The 27,228-nt window shown below is 46.3% G+C and overlaps 2 protein-coding genes and 1 long non-coding RNA gene across 3 annotated transcripts; 1 reads left to right on the top strand and 2 right to left on the bottom strand.

The window, feature by feature from the left end:
- Positions 1 to 1,499: 1,499 nt before the first annotated feature.
- Positions 1,500 to 10,644, bottom strand: LOC131563437 (fatty acyl-CoA hydrolase precursor, medium chain-like). Its single transcript, XM_058813492.1, has 14 exons — positions 10,569 to 10,644; positions 9,245 to 9,437; positions 8,428 to 8,572; positions 7,851 to 7,984; positions 7,362 to 7,515; positions 6,390 to 6,491; positions 5,470 to 5,574; positions 5,285 to 5,338; positions 4,671 to 4,811; positions 4,501 to 4,587; positions 3,379 to 3,526; positions 3,062 to 3,193; positions 2,660 to 2,732; positions 1,500 to 2,242 (listed from the first exon to the last, which is right to left on the bottom strand). Exons 1-14 carry the CDS (start codon positions 10,639 to 10,641, stop codon positions 2,068 to 2,070), a joined length of 1,716 nt encoding a protein of 571 aa, XP_058669475.1. The 5' UTR covers positions 10,642 to 10,644; the 3' UTR covers positions 1,500 to 2,067.
- Positions 2,242 to 6,229, top strand: LOC131563438 (uncharacterized). Its single transcript, XR_009275298.1, has 3 exons — positions 2,242 to 2,333; positions 2,501 to 2,598; positions 2,727 to 6,229. It is a non-coding gene; the product is annotated as an uncharacterized LOC131563438 (long non-coding RNA).
- A 7,207-nt stretch (positions 10,645 to 17,851) lies between the features above and the next one.
- Positions 17,852 to 27,017, bottom strand: LOC131563399 (fatty acyl-CoA hydrolase precursor, medium chain-like). Its single transcript, XM_058813433.1, has 14 exons — positions 26,942 to 27,017; positions 25,550 to 25,742; positions 24,734 to 24,878; positions 24,158 to 24,291; positions 23,669 to 23,822; positions 22,691 to 22,792; positions 21,772 to 21,876; positions 21,587 to 21,640; positions 20,980 to 21,120; positions 20,809 to 20,895; positions 19,686 to 19,833; positions 19,369 to 19,500; positions 18,967 to 19,039; positions 17,852 to 18,553 (listed from the first exon to the last, which is right to left on the bottom strand). The coding sequence occupies exons 1-14, from the start codon at positions 27,012 to 27,014 to the stop codon at positions 18,379 to 18,381; spliced, it is 1,716 nt and encodes a 571-aa protein (XP_058669416.1). The 5' UTR covers positions 27,015 to 27,017; the 3' UTR covers positions 17,852 to 18,378.
- Between the last annotated feature and the right edge of the window lie 211 nt (positions 27,018 to 27,228).

The raw sequence follows: 27,228 nt of genomic DNA, 5'->3' as shown, positions 1-27,228 counted from the left end.
CTCCTTGTTGATCAGGTTTGCAATTTACAAAGATCAGACAGCAAAGAACATGCTATCTTAATAAAAATTAGCATATTTCACACTTAACAACAAGATGATCTGAGAAGCAGGACTGGGATAGAAAAAACGTATTGACAACCTTGGAAAGGCAAGTATAGTAATTATGGATAATTAATAAATATAGAAAAAAAAAACGTTAAGGTTTTCTTGACAGAATGTGAAAAACAGAACAGGAGCAGTTCTTCCTGAATAGTATCAGTAAATATACTGCTGAGAATTTATTCAACTATTGGTGCAGCTAGGAATCTGAACCAAGTGACCATGAATACTAAAGCTATGACATAAAATGAGGTTTGGGACATAAGGTAAGGATCTGCTGTTTAAATGTGGCCTATTCACTGTGGCCGTGGTGTTATTCCTTTCTCAGCGGTTTGACCGTGTGTACCAGTCTTTATATTTGGGGTTTAAATCCACAGATGGACAGAACACTTCCTCTCACACAGTCAGAAACTTCTTTGTAATCATGTGTGCCTAATTCTACCCAGGAGTTGTACTGGTGGCTCTGCATTCCCAAAGACACAGGATTTCTTCTGTCTTGTTAGGATAATGATTTTTGTGAATGTGCAGGGACAGTCACATTGATTCAACAAACACACCACTAATGGACATAAAGGCTGTGCCAGAGCAAACAAGTGAAGGGGTAAGAAATAGTGACACAACTGGCAGCATGGTTGCTGCAATTAGCTGTTACTGATTGCCACAATTGGAGTATTTCACAAGTTATGGAAAATGCAGAAAAGGGAGTCGCCAGGTAGTGCAGATGACACTGCTTGAGATCCACAGGTGTGCAAAAGCAAGTGAAGCCAGGGGAGAGGAGGAAGAAGAAGACACCTACAAAGGGTCACCAGCTGCAGCAGGAACTTGGGCTGTCCCTGTGAGAGCCCCCAGGTGCTGTGGGATGTGGGAGCTGGGCACCCGCGCAAGGGGGAGTTGGAGTAGGGCTGTTTGTTTGTTTGTGGCCATGAGGAGAGCTCTCCTGGCTTCCTGGATTCCCACATTGTCCCTTTGTGTCCTGCTTGCCATGTAAGTTGGCAAAAAAGCCACTTCCCTCCCGGTGTGCCCTGAGCCCTTCCCCAGCTGGGGGTGCACACTCTGCATGTCAGCAGATCTCCTCTCTGGTGCTGCTGAGCCAACAACGTGCAGGGAGCACCACCAGCCTTTGCTCCCCCTCTGCCTCTGTGGGCGTCTGTCCTGCCAGCACTGCGTCCTCCTGCAGCCCCTGCACCGGGCATTTGCCAGGAAGGGGTGAAGGACGCACAGTCACAGCCCAGAAGAGGCTGTGGAAGAGCCTTAAGCCTCAGGTCCTGCACAGACACCTGCAAAGATTCATACCTGAAACCATTTGGGTGGAAGAAAGAACCTGGGCACGTTTGTGGCTTCTTGCGTGTGCCTTGACCTCTCGGAATGAGCCTCCATCAGTTAAGTGAAAGAAAAGGAAGTTCCAAAAATCAAAGCACCATTTATTTAGAACAATTCACAAAGCAATAGAACAGGTAGAGATTTTCTGTCCTCTTTTGTGAGATGTCAAGCTCACCTCACAGACTTTGTTTGATGGATGCTCTGCTGCCTACAAGCTATTTCCAGTTAAAGAAAGCAGAAAGTGTCTCTAGGAAGGACAACTGACCATGCCCTTCTGAAAGAAGAAGGGAATAAGCATATAAAATCGTCTGACATTTACAGCATATTCTATATATATAATTTCTTACAGATTTCAGTTCATTTGCCCATTCCCACCTCAGTATTCACTTTTGATATGCAATGAGTAGGTACCATGGTCTGTCTGGACTCAGACAGATTGTGGGGGTTTTTTTCTGGTTGCTTCATTAAATAGTGATTTTCAGTCTGACAAACATTCTGAATGCCCCTTGTTGCTCTCCCTTCACTGTGATTAGGCCAGCAGATTACACAACAGTGAGTTAGAAGGTGATTATTACTCTGTATGCTGAAAAACTCATTTTCTTTGACTTTCCTTTGGGTTTTAAAAGCAAACTGTGCCCCCCACAGATCTTATAAATCTGTGTGTTTTCTCCTTCCAGTCTGACTTTGTTTCATGAGCTGTGCCCAAAACTCCACTCTGTGTTCTTTCAGTTTCTCTGCTGCCTTTTGCTCCAGGTCTATTGCCAGGTATTTTTCCTCCAGGTCATACTGAGGCCAATGGACCAAGCCCTCCCCGTTGGGATTTCTGGAAATAACAGAAGGAAAAGTTAGCTCTCCATTTGCCAATCCATTGCTGTCTGACTGCTCAGGTTCAGAGCATTTCAGAAAACCAGCAGGTGAGCCCAGCTGATGTGATTCTGGTACCTGAATAAATGGACAGTATTTTATGAAAATGCTCATCAGTGGAACAGCAAAAGTGTAAAAGGTGCCATTCATTTAAATCTAAAACTCCATTGCTGAGGGAGTAACTGCCCTTAGATTTTTTTCTTCCTCATGTCTGCAGGTTCTTTAAAAAGACCTTTAAGAAGATAAATTGCTTCAATATTTCTCTTAAATTCTGTCAAATTTTGGAAAGCACCATATAAGTACTGCTTCAGGCAGGTAAGTACGTTCTGGGCAGCACAGACTGAACTTGAGCTGTAATTAGCTTTGTGATTCTCACCCATTTTTAGCAAAGTTGGTCCAGTATCTCATCACAGTTCTGCTAAGTTCATTTTCTTCTTTTGTAGCACCTCCTGCAAAGGGAGAGAGGAAATGGCCACATTAGAAAGTAACTAATGAGTATCAGCTGTATCATTGCAACACCTCTCCTGGTTGCCATGAGCTGTTGGAGGTTTTTCAAGCAGAGACCTGCAGATGAATGATGTATTGCAAAGTATCTGCTAGTGAAGACAGAAGATGCTTATGCTCATAATGAGGCTCATGATATATAAGGAATGCTAATAATAGACATAAGGTTTGTAATGCTTATAAAGAGAGAAATTCTATTCTAAAGCCATGCAGTAATTGAAATGAGAAGTAATGAGGGTCTAAAAGGAAGATGGAGGAAATATGGGTACATCACCAGCTAAGAATGGCTTTCCAAAAACAAAGGCAATCTCAGCTCCATGATCTGCTTTTACAAACTCTGGTAGAAAACCTTCTACGGAACTTGGCCGATGTTGGAATTCATAAAAGTAGACTGGGTTGCCAGCATCTAGAGGACACAGAAAAGTGCTGGTTTGAGAGCTGGAAATACTGCTCCAGAAATGATAAACTTTAATGAATAACTGTTTTGGTTAAATAAAACCACTACCAGTTCTCTGGATAGTGAAAAGTGCTGCACACTGTCCACACCACACCCAGACAGAATTGAACATCTGTTCTGAAGCTGCTGGGTACCTCTGTGGGATCTGGCCACTTCCACAGATGAGATGACAAAGTAGACATCTCCCATTGCATCCAGGAGGCCATCTCGGACCTGGGCAGGGCTTTCTGCATCCCCCATGTACTCCTTGTACACTCTGTCAACAACTTCAGATGTAACGCCCTGAAACAGCAATGAAAAGTATTATAATGATGATGAATATTGTAAGGAGCAACAGCAGTGGGTGAGTGTGGCCTCTGCACATCCCTGGCTAATCCTCACCAAGAGCTTTCAGAGAAAATCCCCAGCTGTGTCAGAGTGTGGCTCAGAGCTCAGAGCGGAGTTACACAGCTGTGGGTACAGGTGATCTTGGGGACAAGAGGGATGCAAGATCAAAGGATCAACCACCTTTAGATAAGCAGCAGTCAGTGATGCTGACTCTTCTCTCTTCTGTGCAAACACCTTCACAAGAGCACAGAAATCCTGCTGGATTTCATCAAATCCATTGATTGTTGTCACTGACTATATTTCTGCTTTTCAGAACAAGCCTGGGCTCTGCATTTCCAAGTTCATGGTGAATGTTTGTGTCATTGATTGATCCTTGCAAGTACTGGCCCTGCTTCTAGAGTCCTTAATTCTTACCTCATAATCTGTACTTTTCTATGGAGTAGCTTCAGGAGAGCACAAAGGCACCACAAAGCCAAGAGATTTGTAAATTACAGGGAAGCAGAACCTTGAGAGACCTGAAGGAATGTGTCAGTGCACCCCAAACCTATCGGGCTTTCCTTTCAGTGCCCAGCTACTGCTTTAGGAGGTTGTGTCCCATAGGTCTCCTGCCAGACCTGCTGCTGCTCTGCATGTCTTGCATGACCTGGGGGGATCTACAATGTCCAAGCGACCTTGTTTAGGTACCTGCATCACTCCTGGATTCTCACAGAACTCCTTTTGAAGAAGAGGGGCATTTAGGCTGGGAATGCAGAGAGTATTTCCAGTGACTGGAGGTAACAGGAGTGCAGCACCTGTGTGCCTGTTTCTGCCCCAATTCAGGGAGCTCTCCAGCACAATGGCATTTCCGTGAGAAATGTGTCCCTCCAGGAGTAAAACCAGGCAGACCAGCCAAGCAGCAGCCCTGGGTTATTCTGAAACTGCTCTCTTACCTTAATGAGTAGTGCTAAGTTGCTCTGTAAAATTTGACGTGCAACATCTTTATCCAGACCATCCACAAAAGGAGGATATTTCATCATCTGTGTGAAACAGATAATTGTACTTACTAAAACAGCCTCTATTTACAAAATGATGCTTAAATATCAGCATTTTAACATCTTACCATAGGAAGTACATATCCAAATTCACAGTTATTTACTCCTATGATGTATGGGACAGCATTGATTGATTTTTCAGAGAGTAATTCCATGGGACTCTTTGGAAAAAATACACCATCTACACATGCACTGATGAAAAAGAAATCCTGAACAGAAAGGGAAAAAAGAAAGCTTCATTAGTGCATTCATTTTAGTTCCTAAAGATGTTCAGATTTTAACAGCAGTTCCAAAGAGAAGCCAAATGAAAATACAAAACATAATGGTAACCAAGCCATCTTAACATTTTCTCTGACAGCTGTTCTGCACTAGGCAGGAGGTTCTCTGAAGATTAACATTATATTTCTAATGTTTGTGAAGTAGAAGTCATTATACTGAATTAATATCTTTCCTTAGTTAATTATGGCCATGGATGTGTGGAACAGTGGGGGAAAAACCACATCTGTATTGAAGTTTCAGAGGCACATAAGTATGTTGATAAGTACTTGTAAGTAGGATATAACATATGATTTGATTTTCAGGTTCTCCTGAATCATCTGTGCTGTTTCTTTTCCTTGCCCTAGTTGATCATGACGGCAAGGCACAGGTAGCTCCAAGTGCATGCAGACTGAAGGGCAGGAACCTGTTTGCACTTCTCAGGCGAGGTCTCATTGCAGATCTGCAGTGCTGTCATGTCCTGAAAAAGTCAAGAACGCCAGATTTTACATCCACTTCAGGTTCTCCTAATTTTACATCCCACAAAGAGTATTCTTTGGGATGAAAAAGTCTGAGGTGTCACTTAATTGCAAGAAGAATTATTTCACCTACCATTTTCAGTGTTATCTGTAGTAGTTCTTCTTCTGTTTTTCCTCTCAAGCATTCAACCATTGCAGCTGAACTGGATTTTTCACAGCCAGAGACAGCAGCAATTTTCTGCAAGCAGTGAGAACAAACAGTTTTGGACACATTTCCTCTGTCTGGCTCTACGAGACACCGAGTGCAGCAGGAGCAGCCAAAGCACAAAGGATGCTGGAGCCTGGCTTGTCCCAGCTCCTGAGGGAGGGCACTGGAAGCCCTCACAATCCTTCACACCACGGGCTGGGCAGGAGGGGAAAAGCTCTGCCTCCAGTTTTTTTTGATACAGAAATATTCTGAGACAATGCTGGTAAATAACAGGCTGGGCTGAGAAGGCTGGGTGACATAAAGGAGTTAGAGAATAAACCATCTGCAGGGCAACAGAGAGCACATTCTACCACTCTTGGTGATGTCTTTTTGGCTGGAGCAAGAGCTGCCATTAGAGACAGCTGTCTCTTTGATGTGCCAGCTTCCAGGTTCTGGAAATTGTTTCTTGCACTTGAAGAGAAAAGAAAGGATGAAGCTGTAGTTCTCAAAGTAAAAAATACCTGAATAAAGTCTTGTTTATTTGTACACTACAGGCATCAAACAGGAGGGGAAGAGAAGAGTATTCAGAGTCTGATACTGTTTTTCTGCCAAACAGTATATGTTGAGTTTTCTTAAAGACCCTACATGTTACAATATTCCTTGACTTTACGTTTTTCTCTCTTTGTGGATATTTAGGTGTTTGATAAGCAACGCATCATTAAACATGTACTATTTGCACACAGAAATACTGCCTTTAATCACTGCCTTCACCCACAAGAAATGTGAATTCATGTGATTTGATATTTTGGACTGAACAGTTTAAGATATACCTGCAAAAAGGAATTAAAATTACCACAAGTACCCACCTGTGCATCCTCCTTAGGCTGGTCAGTGAACAAGTCCAGGCCTGCAGTGCCACTCTCTGAAATGGCCTTGTGGAACAAGCCCTTGGCCAGGGGAGATAAGACCTGTGAGAAAGCAAGGACAAGCATGACAAGCAGTGTGTTCTCCCCTGGGATTTTGGGTTTCAGTATCAGCAGTGGCCATTGGGGGCATTTTGAAAGCCCATGTGCTAAGAGTGTCCCTGTGCAGCCTCTGGCCACAGCCCAGCTGTGCAAAGTGCTTTGGCAGCGCTGGCAGGGATGGGGAGCTCAGGGCCTTTCCCTCCCCTGCCCTTTGCTCCCAGGGCCTCCCAGTAGCACCCTGCAGGGCAGGTACAGATGGGATGTGCCCAAGGCAGGCTGGCTGTGCTGCAGAAGGGCAGGAAAGAGCTTTTGGCCACGGGAAGCAGGGATGTGCATGCCAGGTACAAGGAAGCCTGGCTGGGCTGTGTGAGCTGTACCACAGTGGGAGCGACTGGAGAAGGAGAGAATCACAGCCAATGTGCTCCGTGTTGGGGTAAAGATTTTACACAATCACAGGGTCACAAACTGCAGGGCTGCACCAGCTTCCAGAACTATTCACCTCAATCACTTGGCACAAGTGGCTGTCAAAGCAAACAGAAATTGGGCAAGAGTCCACAACTCCTCCTAAAGGACTTTTCTCATTAGATTAGACTTTGACAGCTGTTATATTGGGAAAAAAACCCAAATCGAAAATTTCATTCAACAGATGAGTAATAACATTCTGTTTCTTAACCACAACATTTGAGTATGAAAAGGACAAATTATTGTCATTCAAAATGTGTGTTGTTTTGCCTTGTTGTGTGATCAAAGACACAGGTGATGTGTCATCGTAACCCCGTCCCTTTTCTCTCACTGACTTCCCATGCAGATACTGAAAATGGATGGAGGGGTTTTCCCCCAAGTAATTACAATTCCTGATTACTGGGAACTTACAAGAGCAGAAACACTGATTCCTCCTGCAGATTCTCCAAAGATAGTGACTGATCCCGGATCTCCTCCAAAATGCATGATATTTTCCTGAATCCAGTGAAGAGCCGCCACTTGGTCTAAATATCCCCAGTTACCCCGGGCATGCTCATCACCAGTGCTGCAGGGACAGAACAGATTTGTTCAAGTGCTCAATGCAAGCCAAGAGGCAGAGGAAAACACAGTCTGTGGTGTGAGAAATCATCTGCCATTGTCTACACAGAACTTCCCTCCAAGACTGACGAATGGATGGCTCGGGCATCCCTGAGATTGGAGCAGCAGCCCCACAAGAACAGACCTGGAATCTGCCTTGGCACTGGAAATTGTCCCCAGTGCTGCAGGTGCAGTTCAGAAATGTTTCTTTGCATAAGCAAGTCTTCTGCACTTCTCTTTACAAAGGCTTTGCACACATCCTTTTGGAAATCACTTAGGAAAAACTGAGATCATCCAACTCACCTAAAATATCCAGCAATACCGAGTCTGTACTGAATTGTTACAACCACCACGTTGTCAAATGCTGCAAATACTGAGCCATCATATGATGAAGCTGCTCCAAAAACTAATCCACCTCCATGGATCCATACTAGGACCTGGAAAAAGAAACAGAGGATCAACCCAGCTCAGGTAAGAGCCCCCAGTGAGACAGACTAAATGTAGCCCATGATACAACACTATCTGCTATTTCACTCCTATTCTGTCAGAATACATTTCACAAATTGCAGAAATCTTTCAAATCTGAGGCCTGCAGGGCTACAAAATGGCACTGCTTTTGTTAAATGTTTACACTGTGTCAGTGCCCTGTGACTTTGGACTGATCCTTTGGATTAAATCAAGCACTGCTTAGCTAAATGGCAATACAATTTTACTTGTAAAATAGGATTTTGTGTCTCTTTAATTCCAGGTAGTATTTGCTGGGAGAAAGCATGTAAGTTGTTCATCACTACAAAAGTGCCCCTGCATGTCTGCTTATGCCAGAGGTTGAAATTTTCCTGTCAGATAATTTTGCTGAAGGTGTTATAAGGATTTTGCTTACAGGCAGCTTCTCCTTTTCTCCTGTCAAAACAGGTGTGTAGACATTTAGGTACAAGCAATCCTCAGACACTTGCAGAGCAACTTTCTCTTTTCTGTTGGTAATCAAGTCTGAAAAATTCTGTCCTTGTTCTTGGTCCTGTAGACACCTGAATAAATGCAAAAGTAACAGGGTAACAGGCAAGAGAATTCACAAAATCCTGAAAGCTGTGAAGAGAAACTTTTTTGTACTTCCACAACAAAGTGCCAAGCAGAAACTGATCTCCAGCACACGTTTAGATTGGTATGTGAAATACATATGGAAATCTAAATGAATTATTTGAAGTCTCCAATAGCTTTTTACATTGCAATGGTAGTTATTACCCTTGAGATGCTAAATAAGGGAAGTAGGACAAATCAATGGAGTGAGACATTTACAAGGTAGAGTGGCATTGCTGTGCATTTCCTATGTGCCCTTTTAAGCACTTGACTCAGCAGTTTCCCGCTAACATTGTGTTCCAACATTTCCTCAGCTCCTTTCTGTCCCTGCTCCAAAGGTTTCCAGTGATTGGTAAGGGCTGGCCAAGTGCTCCTGAGGCAGAGCATTGTCTGTAAGTGCTGCTCCATCTCAGCTCTCTCTGATGCCTGTCAGAGAGCAGCTGCTGGCACAGAGAGCAGCTCCCAGAGTGTCTTTAGAAATGCATCCACTGGGACAGCTGCAGGTGCAACGAGGGGGCACCAAGGAATTTGTCTTCATGGATGGCCCTGTGAGCACATCAGAGTCCTGGAAGTGCCCAGAGTTTAACATCATGACAGGGTCAGTGGTTTGGTCATGGCCTTACATTGGTGGGTAGGAAGTGGCATCTCTGACACCTTCCCATGGCTCAGGTGGCTGGGGTCCAGAAAACCTCAGTGATCCAACGGGAGGCTTAGCAAAAGGAAGTCCCAAAAAGACATTTACAGTCCTCTCAGCTGTGTCCACGTGGAATTGGTACCCTCGGACTCTCCCGTATTTGGTCTCTGCTTCTGGTTGTTCTGTGGGACAGCAGCACAGAATCACATCACTGCTCTGGTTGTAAGTAATTGCTAGATTTGCTACTTAAATGTACACCTTTAGTGCACTTAGACAAGTAGTTTTTGTACATAAACTTCCACAAACTCTCATCAGCTTTAATAGTACACTATCTTAATATGCTATTATGTTTTACTATTTTATTTTACTAATTTGATTACTAGTGTTTACTCAATTAAATTTTACTAGTGTTTAGTCACTTAAATTTTAATTGTATTTTTAAAATTTAATTTTCAATGTATTTACACACTTTCACTTGTATCTTTATTAAATCATTAGAGCTGACATATCTCAGCCTTCCTATTGTTTGGCCTGTATGTCCATCTCCATCAGGTATATAATTTGCACTGTCTTACATGCATTGGGGGTGGCATAGAGATCTTAATATTTTTTTGTTTACCCTGGGTTGTTAGATAAAAACCCATGTCAAAATCCGTGTGTAAGGTCCAACATCAAATACATATCTGGTACTGTGGCTGGTCAGACTCAGCAGGCAAGATTTTGGGACAGGGATTTTGCAAAGAAGGCAAGTAAAACAAATCAGTGAAAGCAGATTAAAAACTGAAATGAAATTTTTACTACTGCAGCTCAATTTGTGTGCCCTGCTCAGCCCAGGGTCTGTGCCCATCACTGCTCAATGTTTGTACCTGGCTCAGCCCAGGGATTGTGTCCAGATCAGCTCAGGCTTTGTGCCCATCCCTAACCAGGATTTGTGTCTATATCAGCCCAGGGTTTGTGCCCATCCTTGCCCAGGGTTTGTGCCCATCCCTGCCCAGGATTTGTGTCTATATCAGCCCAGCGTTTGTGCCCATGCCAGCCCAGGGTTTGTGCCCATCCCTGCCCAGGGTTTGTGTCGCTAGCAGCCCAGCATTTGTGCCCATGCCAGCCCAGGGTTTGTGCCCATCCCTGCCCATGGTTTGTGCCCATCCCTACCCAGGGTTGTGCCCATCCCTACCCAGGGTTTGTGTCTATATCAACCCAGGGTTTGTGCCCATCCCTGCCCAGGGTTTGTGCCCGGCTCTCGGCTGGCCCCGGAGGCAGCTGCAGGTGCCCTCTGTCCTGCAGCTGCCCCGGGCCGTATCCCCGGTGTTTACCTGTGGCCACCAGCGCCGCGGCCCCGAGGCAGAGGATCCAGGCCAGCCGCGCCGTGTCCCTCGCAGCTGCCATGGTGCCACTGGCCCCCAGCCCGCGGGCCGGGCCTTTATAGGCTGGGCCTGGGCCGCCTTACGCAAGGCAAACCCGGCTGAGGCGAGGCAGCGCTCGGGCTGCGAGCCAGGCCGGCACTGCCGGGCCCGGCCCCGGAGCGGGGAGCCCTCCTGCCCGCGGGGCTCCCGCTGCCTCCCCAGCGCTCCTTTGCCACGGCAGTGCCGCAATCCCGGGCACCGCGGCCCCCAAGCGCTTTGCAAACGGCCCGGCATTGCCGGGAGCGCTGTCCTGCTGCTGCGGCACCTCCGGCTGCGGCCCCGGGGGAGGCTTTGCTCAGCCTGCCCCGCACACACCTGCGGGGCACCTCGGCTCTGCTCGCTCCCATTCACTGCCTCTGGGACTGAGATCTGCGGGTGGGAAACACAGCCTAGCCAGGACCAAACCAGAGCCCTGCAGCTGTACTTTCACCAAAGTAAACGTGGAGTTATTTCTATTCTCAGAGAAGCATTTTTCTAACAAAAACACCAATACTAGAAAATCCCCAGCTTTTACATGCAGGGTGCAGGAGGCACCTGTCACTCATTTCTGCGTGTTCAGGGTTGTTTGGAGTTGTGTTGCAATGCAGTCACAAGCAGAAAGAGATTAATGATTAGCTTTTGTCAAGTGGGAGCAATATTAAAGTGTGGTATTTGGGTGGTAACTCTATCTAATGCCTCTGAAAAATCCAGAGGATTTATTTCAATACATTGCACACCCATAATTGAAGCATGATATGAAAAGGAGAGAACAGAATAGCTGAGTAGAGATTTTCTGCTCACATTAACTTAGAGCTTGTGTTGGTTTTATGCAGGTATTAGGCTCTGCCTTTTTCTTTTTTCTTTTTTTTAAATTCTGACTCAATACCTCTTGCCAAAGAGAGGCAGTTTTGCAATTTCCGATCATGTGAATTCTCAGTTTTCAGAAAGAGCATTTCAAAGAATCTGATGCAATTCAAAAGCTGATGTGATCACAGAATGGTTTGGACTGGAAGAAACCTCCAAACTGTACTTACGACACCTGTGCCATGGGCAGGGACACCTTCCTGTCCAAGCTGGCCTTGGGCACTGCCAGGGATGGGGCAGCCACAGCTGCTCTGGGCAGCTCTGGGTGCCAGAGCCTCAGCACCCTCAGAGGGGGAAATCTCTTCCGTGCATCTGATTTAAACCTACCTCAGTTGGTTTGAAGCCATTCTGTTCTCCCTTGTCCTGTTGCTACATGCCCTTGGCCAATGCCCCTCTCCATTTTCCTTGGAGGCTGCCTGGAGCTCCTGCAAGGGGCTCTGAGGTGTGCCCAGAGCCTTCTCCTGTCCAGCTGAACAGCCCAGATCTCTCAGCCTGTCTCCAAAGGAGAGGGGCTCCATTTCTCCAGATGCAGTCCAGCTCACACCTCTCTTTACAGCTCAGTGGTTTACGAGAGCCAAAGTCTTCAAATTAGCTCAGCCCATCTCTTTTGCTCCTGTTAGTGCTGAGTGCTGTGGCTGTGCTTGTGCACTTTAGTCCAAATGCTCCTTGTGCACTTTACTCCAAATCTTCCCCTGTGTATGTGCACAGGTGTGATTTACAGTGCCTGGAGATAAACCCCAGCCAGCTTTAACTGGGCTGCTCGCAGGGCAAACTGGTGGCAGGCACTGCAGGTGACCCCAAGCAGTGCTGGCTGTGTCTGCAGCCTGTGCTGGGTTTGTGGTGGCCCCTGAGGCCGGCCCCAGGGCCCTGTCTGCCCTGCCAGGCTGTGCTGGGTGCAGCTCCTGAGGCTGAGGGCACGGCCAGTGCTCACTGTGCCCTGCCCGATGGGCAATGCTGTGAGTCTCACCTGCTGAGAAAACTATGAGGACTGTAAACCCACCTTAAATAATACTAAATACACTGAAAAAGATGTACCTGTTAAGAGAAAATTCCTCTTAGAGGTTGCAAGTGAACATTTTCCTTCTAGTTCTTTGGTTTCTGATGACTTACAATTACTAGCTTCCACACTGAAATCGACCAGATATCTGCTGTATTCCAGTGAAACCCCCTTCCTCTAATAACTTCTCAAACATTTTTGTGCTTCTTAAATTATGATGGTAGTATTTTCAATTTTGAATCAAGCATAATTAAAGTTCTACAATTTTGTTATTGTCAACAAAAATCAACAGGACCCGCACTGCTGAAAAGTCTTCTATGCAGATTCTGCAGTTGACAGCAGCTTTAGCTACAAACAAATCCCATGCTGCCCCCAATCCAGGCACAAGAGGCCAGAAGTCCTCACTGTAACCCCTTAGTTAAATATTTCACTAAGAAAATATTTATAGGAACCATGATCAACAAGTGTTTTTCAGGCAACCTTTAGTAAACCTTCAGGTGTCTTTCCATCAGCCATCTCTCTGGCTAAAATTCCCCAAAAAATAAACTCCTAAAAATGCCACTGACATGGAAGAAAATCTTTAGGCCTTTAAAGGGAAAAGCATGGAATGTCATGATCTAAAGTCCTGCCATGTGGCACAGATCTTGTTTCAGGGATTAACCATCCACTGCACCTCCTGGAGCCCATGAACACTGCTCAGTCCCTGAGAAACAGCTGAGCTGAAAGCACCTTGGAGTAGCTGCAGCTTTGGCAGCACTGGGTGCACTGCACAGCACCCCAATGGTTCCTAAAGGAGCTTCCAGACAATTGTCACCAGTCAGGTCTAGTGAGAGTGCCATTGAGATTCTCAGCCAGCATACAGGAAAGCACACAATTCCTTCAGTTTCACCATGAAGTGCAGACCTGTTCTCACCTTTCTGACATCATCTGCTCCAAATCAAGGCACTCTCTCTGCTGATACTCCTTCAGTAGCTTATCTGCATGATCCATATCAAGGAAACCCATGTAATCTTCTTCATCCACAACATTGATGTAGAAGGGCTGGAACAAAAGAGCTGAAGCAGCCATTGCCATCACCATGTCCTCACCTCAGGAGGTGTGTCCTGTGGAGTGTGAGAAGGCTCCACACTCCACTCGGGGCAACTCTGGTTGCCAGAGCCTCAGCACCTTCAGGTAGAGTTGAAGCAGTGGTTGGCAGGGTGGCTGTGGGGCTCTGCTGAGCTATGTGGGGTAGCTGGTGTGTTGGTGTTGCTTTGGCTGGTGCTGGTAAATTTTTTCGTTTGCCTCTTCAGTGCCCACGCTCAGGAGCTGCTGGTTTCCCGCTGGGCTTGGTGAGAGGGTGTCCTGCTCTTGGCCACTGAGTGATGGTGTGCCATGTGGTCAGCACCATTTTTTGGGCAGGTTTGTTTGCTACAGTCCCCACGGTATAACACTCCTGCATGATTTTCCCTCTGCCCTTGGCTTGGTGGGCCCCCTGCAAGGGCTCTTCCCACGCTCTGGAAACTTGCAATTGGCGTTTGGAAATGTGGAAAGGCTCCGAGAGGCTGTGCCAGTGGCAGGGTCGGGGAAGGCTGTTGGCAGCAAAGCATCTGTGGTGTGTCACAGCGTGTGCCAAGCAGCAACACGGTGATGCCCTGCCAGGTGCCACGATGCAGACTGCAGGGGACACTGCCCCATGCTCAGGGTGCACAGGGGCGGCTAAGAGACCACAGGTGAAGGAAGGGAGTAGGAAATTGGAGGGTAATTAGTGTAAAGCTTTATTAGGAGCCATGAAGAGCCCCCAGCCTCAGGGGTTACAACTCCAAAAAGCCCCCAAACAAGAGGAGCAGTATCTTTTATTCAGGGCTGTACCAAAGGAGGGGTTTAACTACCCACCAATAGAGGATCAATGGGGAGGAAACTGGGAGACAATTGACAACTAGAACAACCTTTCATGAAACTTAGTTGGAGGGATCCCTGATCCTTGACCAATCACTCAATGCCCTTCATGGAAGCTTCTAGAGATGTGAAGAGTGGCCCCACTTAAAGGTATGACAACTGCAGGAGCTCCTGGTGATGTAAGTCAAAGATTCATCCATGGAGGCAGGGCCAGGGGCAAGGCCACACTTGTAGTGATGCTGGCTTGGGGGCTGGCCCTGCCCCCTGATGTACACTGGATTGAGGGTTTAGGTATGTTCCCCCAAGGGAGGTATGGCCATGCTCCATGGAGTTGGGAATTATCTTTGGGGCCAGGCCACCTGGCCTCAAGAGGAGGCAGTCCTGGTGTGCGTGGGGTCACGGGGGTGCTAACCTGGCAGCGTGGGGCAGTGCCAGAGCAGCTGCTGCGAGCTCTGTCTGCACAAACGGGGCGGCATGCTCAGCGTGCTGTTGCCTAGACCGGCGATGCAGCCCTGCGTGGCCGGAGAGCGACTCAGCTCGGCACAGCAGTCCTGAGTGGGCACCGTGGCTGTGCTTGCCTCTGCTCCAGGCTGAATTGCACTATCCAGCATTGCACATGGCCAGGCACCGGCTGCTGCCGCGGCATGGGGAGTGTGTGGGGTTCCCCCGTCTGCCAGACCCCGCCAGGGCCGCGCCACCGGCCGGGGCACTGCCTGTGCACGCCGAGGTATCAGCTCTGTGCGGGCTCTCGCCGCCTGCCGGGGTTCAGCTGTGCCTCCAGCCCTCGCCACCCCTCTGGGTGCCAGTTCAGCGCCTCACAGTGCGGCGTGGCCGCTTTTCCCAGCACGCAATCCTTGTCACACATCTTGGTTTTTATCCATCTTAATAAATTCCATATCAGTTTCCAAGGTCTTAGGATTTCAATTGCATTTCAGTCGCTTTTGTAAGCTGCATATATTCACCAGTTTATGTCCTTGTATGAATATTTGATGCATTCTCTTTGGTAGGTTCCAATCCCTGATTTTTAGTTCATAATATCAAATCTAATCAATTCTCTTTTTCAAAGTCATTCCTTTAGAAAATGTGTCCATACCTGCATTGCTGGATGTTCTTCCATGGAGACAGATCCTCCCATGTTCTCCTGTGGAGTTTTCTTCTAATTGAAAGGGGATATTCAAAGGAAATCTGGGTTTTTAGCAGCTTTTTGCCACAAACCAGACCTGCCCACTGTATAAACTGGGTGGATCTTCACGCTCACCTCTTGTTATATCTGGTTATTTGCTGGCCTGGCCACTCTCTGCACTCACCTTTTGATTCTTTCTTCATCTTTGCCGCTGGTCTGTCAGGTGCTCTGCTTGCACACCGGCCTGCCTGCTCCCATTGCAGCCACAGGAGCTGGCTGAGTCGTGTCACGTCGGGGTCACCACAACTATGTTGGAATCCACGTGTTCTGTGGGGTCATAGGTGAGACAGGGATGACACAGCCCTAGAGCTCCATGTGACAAACTCTGTGCTTTGTTGTTCAGAGCCTTCTTATTCAGGGAGTCCAAAACTCCCAGGTGTAGACAGCTCATGGGTCTGAGTCTCACAGAGCCCAGCTCCTGAGCAGTGAGGTGCCTGCAGCCCAAGAGGGAAGGTGATCAGTGAAGGTCCCTGTCTGTAAACCCAGGGACTCCAATGCCACAGAGCTGCTGGAGCTGGGAGCACATTCCACCTGCTCACAGCTTCCTTTATCCCAGGCAGCTCAAGGGAGGCACAAACAGCTCTGTTACCATCCCACAGGGCTGAGATCATCGGAACATGCCCAGCCCCAAACCTTAACAAGGCAATGCTGCTGACCAGGAATTTGTGTTTCTAACAGCTGCACATCACTTAGAGCTTGTTGGCTGCTCTCTTTCACAGATTAAATCTCCCTCCACGTTGATCAGGTTTGCAATTTACAAAGATGAGACAGCAAAGAACATCCTATTTTAATAAAAATTTGCATATTTCACACTTAGGAACAAGAGTATCAGAGAAGCAGGACTGGCACAGAACAAACATACTGACCACCTTAGAAAGGCAATTATAGTAATTATGGATAATTAATAAATTACAAAAAAAAGGTTAGGGCTTTTCTTGGCAGAATGTGAAAAACAGAACAGGAGCAGTTCTTCCTCAATAGTATCAGTAAATATCCTGCTGAGAATTTCTTCAACTATTGGTACAGCTGGCAATCTGAACCAAGTGACCAAAAATACTAAAGCTATGAGATAAAATGAGGTTTGCGACATAAGGTAAGGATCTGCTGCTAAACTGTGGCCTATTCACTGTGACCATGGTTTTATTCCCTTTTCGGCTGTTTGACCGTGTGTACCAGTCTTTATATTTGGGGTTTAAAATCCACAGATGGACAAAACACTTCCTCTCACACAGCCAGAAACTTCTTTGTAATCATGTGTGCCTAATGTGTGCCTCCCTTCTACCCAGGAGTTGTACTGGTGGCTCTGCATTCCCAAAGACACAGGATTCCTTCTGTCTTGTTAGGATAATGATTTTTGTGAATGTGCAGAGACAGTCACATTGATTCAACAAACACACCACTAATGGACATAAAGGCTGTGCCAGAGCAAAACAAGGGAAGGGGTAAGAAATATGTGACACAACTGGCAGCATGGTTGCTGCAATTAGCTGTTACTGATTGCCACAACTGGAGTTTTTCACAAGTTATGGAAAATGCAGAAAAGGGAGTCGCCAGGTAGTGCAGATGACACTGCTTGAGATCCACAGGTGTGCAAAAGCAAGTGAAGCCAGGGGAGAGGAGGAAGAAGAAGACACCTACAAAGGGTCACCAGCTGCAGCAGGAACTTGGGCTGTCCCTGTGAGAGCCCCCAGGTGCTGTGGGATGTGGGAGCTGGGCACCCGTGCAAGGGGGAGTTGGAGTAGGGCTGTTTGTTTGTTTGTGGCCACGAGGAGAGATCTCCTGGCTTCCTGGATTCCCACATTGTCCCTTTGTGTCCTGCTTGCCATGTAAGTTGGCAAAAAAGCCACTTCCCTCCCGGTGTGCCCTGAGCCCTTCCCCAGCTGGGGGAGGCTGGGGGTGCACACTCTGCATGTCAGCAGATCTCCTCTCTGGTGCTGCTGAGCCAACAACGTGCAGGGAGCACCACCAGCCTTTGCTCCCCCTCTGCCTCTGTGGGCGTCTGTCCTGCCAGCACTGCGTCCTCCTGCAGCCCCTGCACCGGGCATTTGCCAGGAAGGGGTGAAGGACGCACAGTCACAGCCCAGAAGAGGCTGTGGAAGAGCCTTAAGCCTCAGGTCCTGCACAGACACCTGCAAAGATTCATACCTGAAACCATTTGGGTGGAAGAAAGAACCTGGGCACGTTTGTGGCTTCTCGCGTGTGCCTTGACCTCTCGGAATGAGCCTCCATCAGTTAAGTGAAAGAAAAGGAAGTTCCAAAAATCAAAGCACCATTTATTTAGAACAATTCACAAAGCAATAGAACAGGTAGAGATTTTCTGTCCTCTTTTGTGAGATGTCAAGCCCACCTCACAGAATTTGTTTGATGGACGCTCTGCTGCCTACAAGCTATTTCCAGTGAAAGAAAGCAGAAAGAGTCTCTAGGAAGGACAACTGACCATGCCCTTCTGAAAGAAGAAGGAAATAAGCATATAAAATAGTCTGACATTTACAGCATATTCTATATATATAATTTCTTACAGATTTCAGTTCATTTGCCCATTCCCACCTCAGTATTCACTTTTGATATGCACTGAGTAGGTACCATGGTCTGTCTGGACCCAGACAGATTGTGGAGTTTTTTTCTGGTTGCTTCATTAAATAGTGATTTTCAGTCTGACAAACATTCTGAATGCCCCTTGTTGCTCTCCCTTCACTGTGATTAGGCCGGCAGATTACACAACAGTGAGTTAGAAGGTGATTATTACTCTGTATGCTGAAAAACTCATTTTGTTTGACTTTCCTTTGGGTTTTAAAAGCAAACTCTGCCCTCCACAGATCCTATAAATCTGTGTGTTTTCTCCTTCCAGTCTGACTTTGTTTCATGAGCTGTGCCCAAAACTCCACTCTGTGTTCTTTCAGTTTCTCTGCTGCCTTTTGCTCCAGGTCTATTGCCAGGTATTTTTCCTCCAGGTCATACTGAGGCCAATGGACCAAGCCCTCCCCGTTGGGATTTCTGGAAATAAAAGAATGAAAAGTTAGCTCTCCATTTGCCAATCCATTGCTGTCTGCTCAGGTTCAGAGCATTTCAGAAAACCAGCAGGTGAGCCCAGCTGATGTGATTCTGGTACCTGAATAAATGGACAGTATTTTATGAAAATGCTCATCAGTGGAACAGCAAAAGTGTAAAAGTTGCCATTCATTTAAATCTAAAACTCCATTGCTGATGGAGTAACTGCCCTTAGATTTTTTTCTTCCTCATGTCTGCAGGTTCTTTAAAAAGACCTTTAAGAAGATAAATTGCTTCAATATTTCTCCTATATTCTGTCAAATTTCAGGAAGCACCATATAAGTACTGCTTCAGGCAGGTAAGTACGTTCTGGGCAGCACAGACTGAACTTGAGCTGTAATTAGCACTGTGATTCTCACCCATTTTTAGCAAAGTTGGTCCAGTATCTCATCACAGTTCTGCTAAGTTCATTTTCTTCTTTTGTAGCACCTCCTGCAAAGGGAGAGAGGAAATGGCCACATTAGAAAGTAACTAATGAGTATCAGCTGTATCATTGCAACACCTCTCCTGGTTGCCATGAGCTGTTGGAGGTTTTTCAAGCAGAGACCTGCAGATGAATGATGTATTGCAAAGTATCTGCTAGTGAAGACAGAAGATGCTTATGCTCATAATGAGGCTTATGATATATAAGGAATGCTAATAATAGACATAAGGTTTGTAATGCTTATAAAGAGAGAAATTCTATTCTAAAGCCATGCAGTAATTGAAATGAGAAGTAATGAGGGTCTAAAAGGAAGATGGAGGAAATATGGGTACATCACCAGCTAAGAATGGCTTTCCAAAGACAAAGGCAATCTCAGCTCCATGATCTGCTTTTACAAACTCTGGTAGAAAACCTTCTACGGAACTCGGCCGATGTTGGAATTCATAAAAGTAGACTGGGTTGCCAGCATCTAGAGGACACAGAAAAGTGCTGGTTTGAGAGCTGAAAATACTGCTCCAGACATGATAAACTTTAATGAATAACTGTTTTGGTTAAATAAAACCACTACCAGTTCTCTGGATAGTGAAAAGTGCTGCACACTGTCCACACCACACCCAGACAGAATTGAACATCTGTTCTGAAGCTGCTGGGTACCTCTGTGGGATCTGGCCACTTCCACAGATGAGATGACAAAGTAGACATCTCCCATTGCATCCAGGAGGCCATCTCGGACCTGGGCAGGGCTTTCTGCATCCCCCATGTACTCCTTGTACACTCTGTCAACAACTTCAGATGTAACGCCCTGAAACAGCAATGAAAAGTATTATAATGATGATGAATATTGTAAGGAGCAACAGCAGTGGGTGAGTGTGGCCTCTGCACATCCCTGGCTAATCCTCACCAAGAGCTTTCAGAGAAAATCCCCAGCTGTGTCAGAGTGTGGCTCAGAGCTCAGAGCGGAGTTACACAGCTGTGGGTACAGGTGATCTTGGGGACAAGAGGGATGCAAGATCAAAGGATCAACCACCTTTAGATAAGCAGCAGTCAGTGATGCTGACTCTTCTCTCTTCTGTGCAAACACCTTCACAAGAGCACAGAAATCCTGCTGGATTTCATCAAATCCATTGATTGTTGTCGCTGACCATAATTTCTCCTGTTCAGAACAAGCCTGGGCTCTGCATTTCCAAGTTCATGGTGAATCTTTTTGTCATTGATTGATCCTTGCAAGTACTGGCCCTGCTTCTAGAGTCCTTAATTCTTACCTCATAATCTGTACTTTTCTATGGAGTAGCTTCAGGAGAGCACAAAGGCACCACAAAGCCAAGAGATTTGTAAATTACAGGAAGCAGAACCTTGAGAGACCTGAAGGAATGTGTCAGTGCACCCCAAACCTCTCGGGCTTTCCTTTCCAGTGCCCAGCTTCTGCTTTAGGAGGTTGTGTCCCATAGGTCTCCTGCCAGACCTGCTGCTGCTCTGCATGTCTTGCATGACCTGGGGGGATCTACAATGTCCAAGCGACCTTGTTTAGGTACCTGCATCACTCCTGGATTCCCACAGAACTCCTTTTGAAGAAGAGGGGCATTTAGGCTGGGAATGCAGAGAGTATTTCCAGTGACTGGAGGTAACAGGAGTGCAGCACCTGTGTGCCTGTTTCTGCCCCAATTCATGGAGCTCTCCAGCACAATGGCATTTCCGTGAGAAATGTGTCCCTCCAGGAGTAAAACCAGGCAGACCAGCCAAGCGGCAGCACTGGGTTATTCTGAAACTGGGCTCTTACCTTAATGATTAGTGCTAAGTTGCTCTGTAAAATTTGACGTGCAACATCTTTATCCAGACCATCCACAAAAGGAGGATATTTCAATGCCTGCATGATATGGAGAATCATGCTGAGTTCAAAATCTTCTCTTCACAAAATGATGTTTAAATATCAATATATTTAGTTCCTTACCATAGGCATTACCCATCCAAATTCACAGTTATTTACTCCTATGATGTATGGGACATCATTGATTGATTTTTCAGAGAGAAATTCCCTGGGATTCTTTGGAAAAAATACACCATCTACACATGCACTGATGAAAAAGTAATCCTGAAAAAAAAGCAAAAAAAAGAAAGCTTCACTAGTGCATCCATTTTGCTTCCTAAGGATGTTCAGATTTTTACTGCAGTTCCAAAGAGAAGCCAAATGAAAATACAAAACATAATGGTATCCAAGCCATCTTAACATTATCTCTGACTGCTTTTTTGCACTCAGTAGAAGACTGGGAAGATTAACATTACATTTCTAATGTTTGTGAAGTAGATGTCATTATATTGAATTCACATGTTAGTTAATTATGGCCATGGATGTGTGGAACAGTGGGGAAAAACCACATCTGTATTGAAGTTTGAAAGACACATATGCAATGAGATAGGAACTTGTAAGTAGGACATAACATATGATTTGATTTTCAGGTTCTCCAGAATCATCTGTGCTGTTTCTTTTCCTTGCCCTAGTTGAGCATGACGGCAAGGCACAGGTAGCTCCAAGTGCATGCAGAATGAAGGGCAGGAACCTGTTTGCACTTCTCAGGCGAGGTCTCATTGCAGATCTGCAGTGCTGTCATGTCCTGAAAAAGTCAAGAACGCCAGATTTTATATCCACTTCAGGTTCTCCTAATATTACATCCCACAAAGAGTATTCTTTGGGATGAAAAAGTCTGAGGTGTCACTTAATTGCAAGAAGAATTATTTCACCTACCATTTTCAGTGTTATCTGTAGTAGTTCTTCTTCTGTTTTTCCTCTCAAGCATTCAACCATTGCAGCTGAACTGGATTTTTCACAGCCAGAGACAGCAGCAATTTTCTGCAAGCAGTGAGAACAAACAGTTTTGGACACATTTCCTCTGTCTGGCTCTACGAGACACCGAGTGCAGCAGGAGCAGCCAAAGCACAAAGGATGCTGGAGCCTGGCTTGTCCCAGCTCCTGAGGGAGGGCACTGGAAGCCCTCACAATCCTTCACACCACAGGCTGGGCAGGAGGGGAAAAGCTCTGCCTCCAGGTTTTTTTGATACAGAAATATTCTGAGACAATGCTGGTAAATAACAGGCTGGGCTGAGAAGGCTGGGTGACATAAAGGAGTTAGAGAATAAACCATCTGCAGGGCAACAGAGAGCACATTCTACCACTCTTGGTGATGTCTTTTTGGCTGGAGCAAGAGCTGCCATTAGAGACAGCTGTCTCTTTGATGTGCCAGCTTCCAGGTTCTGGAAATTGTTTCTTGCACTTGAAGAGAAAAGAAAGGATGAAGCTGTAGTTCTCAAAGTAAAAAATACCTGAATAAAGTCTTGTTTATTTGTACACTACAGGCATCAAACAGGAGGGGAAGAGAAGAGTATTCAGAGTCTGATACTGTTTTCCTGCCAAACAATATAAGTTCAGTTGTTTTGAAGACACTACATGTTACAATATTCCTTGACATTTCATTTTTCTCTCATTGGGGATATTTGGGTGTTTGAAAAGAAAGACATCATTAAACATGTACTATTTGCACACAGAAATACTGCTTTTAAAGACTGCCTTCACCCACAAGAAATGTGAATTCATATGATTCAATATTTTGGAATGAACAGTTTAAGATATACCTGGAAAAGGAATTAAAATTACCACAAGTACCCACCTGTGCATCCTCCTTAGGCTGGTCAGTGAACAAGCCCAGGGCTGCAGTGCCACTCTCTGAAATGGCCTTGTGGAACAAGCCCTTGGCCAGGGGAGATAAGACCTGTGAGAAAGCAAGGACAAGCATGACAAGCAGTGTGTTCTCCCCTGGGATTTTGGGTTTCAGTATCAGCAGTGGCCATTGGGGGCATTTTGAAAGCCCATGTGCTAAGAGTGTCCCTGTGCAGCCTCTGGCCACAGCCCAGCTGTGCAAAGTGCTTTGGCAGCGCTGGCAGGGATGGGGAGCTCAGGGCCTTTCCCTCCCCTGCCCTTTGCTCCCAGGGCCTCCCAGTAGCACCCTGCAGGGCAGGTACAGATGGGATGTGCCCAAGGCAGGCTGGCTGTGCTGCAGAAGGGCAGGAAAGAGCTTTTGGCCACGGGAAGCAGGGATGTGCATGCCAGGTACAAGGAAGCCTGGCTGGGCTGTGTGAGCTGTACCAAAGTGGGAGCGACTGGAGAAGGAGAGAGTCACAGCCAATGTGCTCCGTGTTGGAGTAAAGATTTTACACAATCACAGGGTCACAAACTGCAGGGCTGCACCAGCTTCCAGAACTATTCACCTCAATCACTTGGCACAAGTGGCTGTCAAAGCAAACAGAAATTGGGCAAGAGTCCACAACTCCTCCTAAAGGACTTTTCTCATTAGATTAGATTTTGAGGGTTTTTTGACATTGAAAAAAACACCCCAAACCAATGAGAACTTAATTCAACAGATGAGTAATAACATTCTGTTAATAAACCACAGCATTTGAGTATGAAAATGACAAATCATTATCATTCAAAATGTGTGTTGTTTTGCCTTGTTGTGTGATCAAAGACCCAGGTGATGTGTCGCCGTAATCCCGTCCCTTTTATCTTGCTGACTTCCCATGCAGATACTGAAAATGGATGGAGGGGTTTTCCCCCAAGTAATTACAATTCCTGATTACTGGGAACTTACAAGAGCAGAAACACTGATTCCTCCTGCAGATTCTCCAAAGATAGTGACCGATCCCGGATCTCCTCCAAAATGCATGATATTTTCCTGAATCCAGTGAAGAGCCGCCACTTGGTCTAAATATCCCCAGTTACCCCGGGCATGCTCATCACCAGTGCTGCAGGGACAGAACAGATTTGTTCAAGTGCTCAATGCAAGCCAAGAGGCAGAGGAAAACACAGTCTGTGGTGTGAGAAATCATCTGCCATTGTCTACACAGAACTTCCCTCCAAGACTGACGAATGGATGGCTTGGGCATCCCTGAGATTGGAGCAGCAGCCCCACAAGAACAGACCTGGAATCTGCCTTGGCACTGGAAATTGTCCCCAGTGCTGCAGGTGCAGTTCAGAAATGTTTTTCTGCATAAGCAAGTCTTCTGCACTTCTCTTTACAAAGGCTTTGCACACATCCTTTTGGAAATCACTTAGGAAAAACTGACATCAACCAACTTACCTAAAATATCCAGCAATACCGAGTCTGTACTGAATTGTTACAACCACCACGTTGTCAAATGCTGCAAATACTGAGCCATCATAAGATGAAGCTGCTCCAAAAACTAATGCTCCTCCATGGATCCATACTAGGACCTGGAAAAGGAAACAGAGGATCAACCCAGCTCAGGTAAGAGCCCCCAGTGAGAATAACTAAATATAGCCCATGATACAACATTTTGTGTTATTACACTCTTGATTCTGTCAGAATACATTTCACAAATTGCAGAAATCTTTCAAATCTGAGGCCTGCCGGTCTACAAACTAGCACTGCTTTTGTTAAATGTTTACACTGTGTCAGTGCCCTGTGACTTTGGACTGATCCTTTGGATTAAATCAAGCACTGCTTAGCTAAATGGCAATAAAATTTTACTTGTAAAATAGGATTTTGTGTCTCTTTAATACCAACTAATATTTGCTGGGAGAAAGCATGTAAGTTGTTCATCACTACAAAAGTGCCCCTGCATGTCTGCTCATGCCAGAGGTTGAAGTTTTCTGTCAGATAATTTTGCTGAAGTGTTATAAGGATTTTGCTTACAGGCAGCTTCTCCTTTTCTCCTGTCGAAACAGGTGTGTAGACATTTAGGTACAAGCAATCCTCAGACACTTGCAGAGCAACTTTCTCTTTCCTGTTGGTTACCATATTTGAAATAAACTGTCCTTTTACTGGGTCCTGTAGACACCTGAATAAATGCAAAAGTAACAGGGTAACAGGCAAGAGAATTCACTAAATCCTGAAAGCTGTGAAGAGAAACTTTTTTGTACTTCCACAACAAAGTGCCAAGCAGAAACTGATCTCCAGCACACTTTTAGATTGGCATGTGAAATACATATGGAAATATAAATGAATTATTTGAAGTCTCCAATACCTTTTACATTGCAATGGTAGGTATTAGCCTTGAGATGCTAAATAAGGGAAGTAGGACAAATCAATGGAGTGAGACATTTACAAGGTAGAGTGGCATTGCTGTGCATTTCCTATGTGCCCTTTTAAGCACTTGACTCAGCAGTTTCCCGCTAACATTGTGTTCCAACATTTCCTCAGCTCCTTTCTGTCCCTGCTCCAAAGATTTCCAGTGATTGGTAAGGGCTGGCCAAGTGCTCCTGAGGCAGAGCATTGTCTGTAAGTGCTGCTCCATCTCAGCTCTCTCTGATGCCTGTCAGAGAGCAGCTGCTGGCACAGAGAGCAGCTCCCAGAGTGTCTTTAGAAATGCATCCACTGGGACAGCTGCAGGTGCAACGAGGGGGCACCAAGGAATTTGTCTTCATGGATGGCCCTGTGAGCACATCAGAGTCCTGGAAGTGCCCAGAGTTTAACATCATGACAGGGTCAGTGGTTTGGTCATGGCCTTACATTGGTGGGTAGGAAGTGGCATCTCTGACACCTTCCCATGGCTCAGGTGGCTGGGGTCCAGAAAACCTCAGTGATCCAACGGGAGGCTTAGCAAAAGGAAGTCCCAAAAAGACATTTACAGTCCTCTCAGCTGTGTCCACGTGGAATTGGTACCCTCGGACTCTCCCGTATTTGGTCTCTGCTTCTGGTTGTTCTGTGGGACAGCAGCACAGAATCACATCACTGCTCTGGTTGTAAGTAATTGCTAGATTTGCTACTTAAATGTACACCTTTAGTGCACTTAGACCAGTAGTTTTTATACATAAAGCTTCAACAAAGTCTTATCAGCTTTAACACTATACTATCTTAATATGCTATTATATTTTACTAATTTGATTACTAGTGTTTACTCATTTAAATTTATTTAGTTTAAATTTTAATTTTATTGTTTTTAAATTTAATTTTAAATTTATTCTGAGAAATTTTCGTTATACCTTTATTAAATCAGTAGAGCTGACATTATTTCAGGCTTCATTTTGATTGGCCTCAATATCCATCTCCTTCAGGTATATAATATGTATTGTCTTACCAAACACACATTAGTGGTTGCATAGAGATCTTACTATTTTTTTTTTTGCCCTGGGTTGTTAGATAAAAAACCATTTTAACCCCATGTGGGAAAGTTCTAACATCAAATACAGATGTGGTACTGTGTCTGTGCAGCCTCATCAGGCAAGATTTTGGGACAGGGATTTGACTTTTCTTATTGTAAAGAAGGCAAGTAAAACAAATGAGTGAAAGCAGATTAAAAACTGTAATGAAATTTTTACTACTGCAGCTCAATTTGTGTGCCCAGCACCACCCAGGGTCTGTGCCCATCTCTGCTCAATGTTTGTACCTGGCTCAGCCCAGGGATTGTGTCCAGATCAGCTCAGGCTTTGTGCCCATCCCTGCCCAGGATTTGTGTCTATATCAGCCCAGGGCTGTGCCCACCCCTGCCCTGGGTTTGTGTCTATATCAGCCCAGCGTTTGTGCCCATCCCTGCCCAGGGTTTGAGCCCATCCCTGCCCAGGGTTTGAGCCCATCCCTGCCCAGGGTATGTGCCCATGCCAGCCCAGGGTTTGTGTCTATATCAACCCAGGGTTTGTGCCCATCCCTGCCCAGGGTTTGTGTCGCTAGCAGCCCAGCATTTGTGCCCATGCCAGCCCAGGGTTTGTGCCCATCCCTGCCCAGGGTTTGTGCCCATCCCTACCCAGGGTTGTGCCCATCCCTACCCAGGGTTTGTGTCTATATCAACCCAGGGTTTGTGCCCATCCCTGCCCAGGGTTTGTGCCCGGCTCTCGGCTGGCCCCGGAGGCAGCTGCAGGTGCCCTCTGTCCTGCAGCTGCCCCGGGCCGTATCCCCGGTGTTTACCTGTGGCCACCAGCGCCGCGGCCCCGAGGCAGAGGATCCAGGCCAGCCGCGCCGTGTCCCTCGCAGCTGCCATGGTGCCACTGGCCCCCAGCCCGCGGGCCGGGCCTTTATAGGCTGGGCCTGGGCCGCCTTACGCAAGGCAAACCCGGCTGAGGCGAGGCAGCGCTCGGGCTGCGAGCCAGGCCGGCACTGCCGGGCCCGGCCCCGGAGCGGGGAGCCCTCCTGCCCGCGGGGCTCCCGCTGCCTCCCCAGCGCTCCTTTGCCACGGCAGTGCCGCAATCCCGGGC

This window comes from Ammospiza caudacuta, chromosome 13 (genome assembly GCF_027887145.1).
Source record: "Ammospiza caudacuta isolate bAmmCau1 chromosome 13, bAmmCau1.pri, whole genome shotgun sequence".
In the NCBI taxonomy this organism is placed as follows: domain Eukaryota; kingdom Metazoa; phylum Chordata; class Aves; order Passeriformes; family Passerellidae; genus Ammospiza; species Ammospiza caudacuta.
The sequence above is the reverse complement of the archived record's forward strand: the minus strand, read 5'-3'. Positions and strand labels throughout refer to the sequence as shown.

Bases quoted from the DNA above. Each gene is read 5' to 3' on its own strand.
- LOC131563399 (XM_058813433.1), bottom strand. From the start codon at position 27,014: ATGGCAGCTGCGAGGGACACGGCGCGGCTGGCCTGGATCCTCTGCCTC. The intron at 24,879-25,549 runs GTAAGGCCATGA...GCATTTATTCAG, and splicing joins GCCACTTCCTACCCACCAAT to GTGTCTACAGGACCCAGTAA. The intron at 21,121-21,586 runs GTTCCTGCCCTT...CTTTTTTTTCAG, and splicing joins CGCCTGAGAAGTGCAAACAG to GATTACTTTTTCATCAGTGC.
- LOC131563437 (XM_058813492.1), bottom strand. From the start codon at position 10,641: ATGGCAGCTGCGAGGGACACGGCGCGGCTGGCCTGGATCCTCTGCCTC. The intron at 8,573-9,244 runs GTAAGGCCATGA...GCATTTATTCAG, and splicing joins GCCACTTCCTACCCACCAAT to GTGTCTACAGGACCAAGAAC. The intron at 4,588-4,670 runs GTAAGATGTTAA...TGTTTCACACAG, and splicing joins TTGGATATGTACTTCCTATG to ATGATGAAATATCCTCCTTT.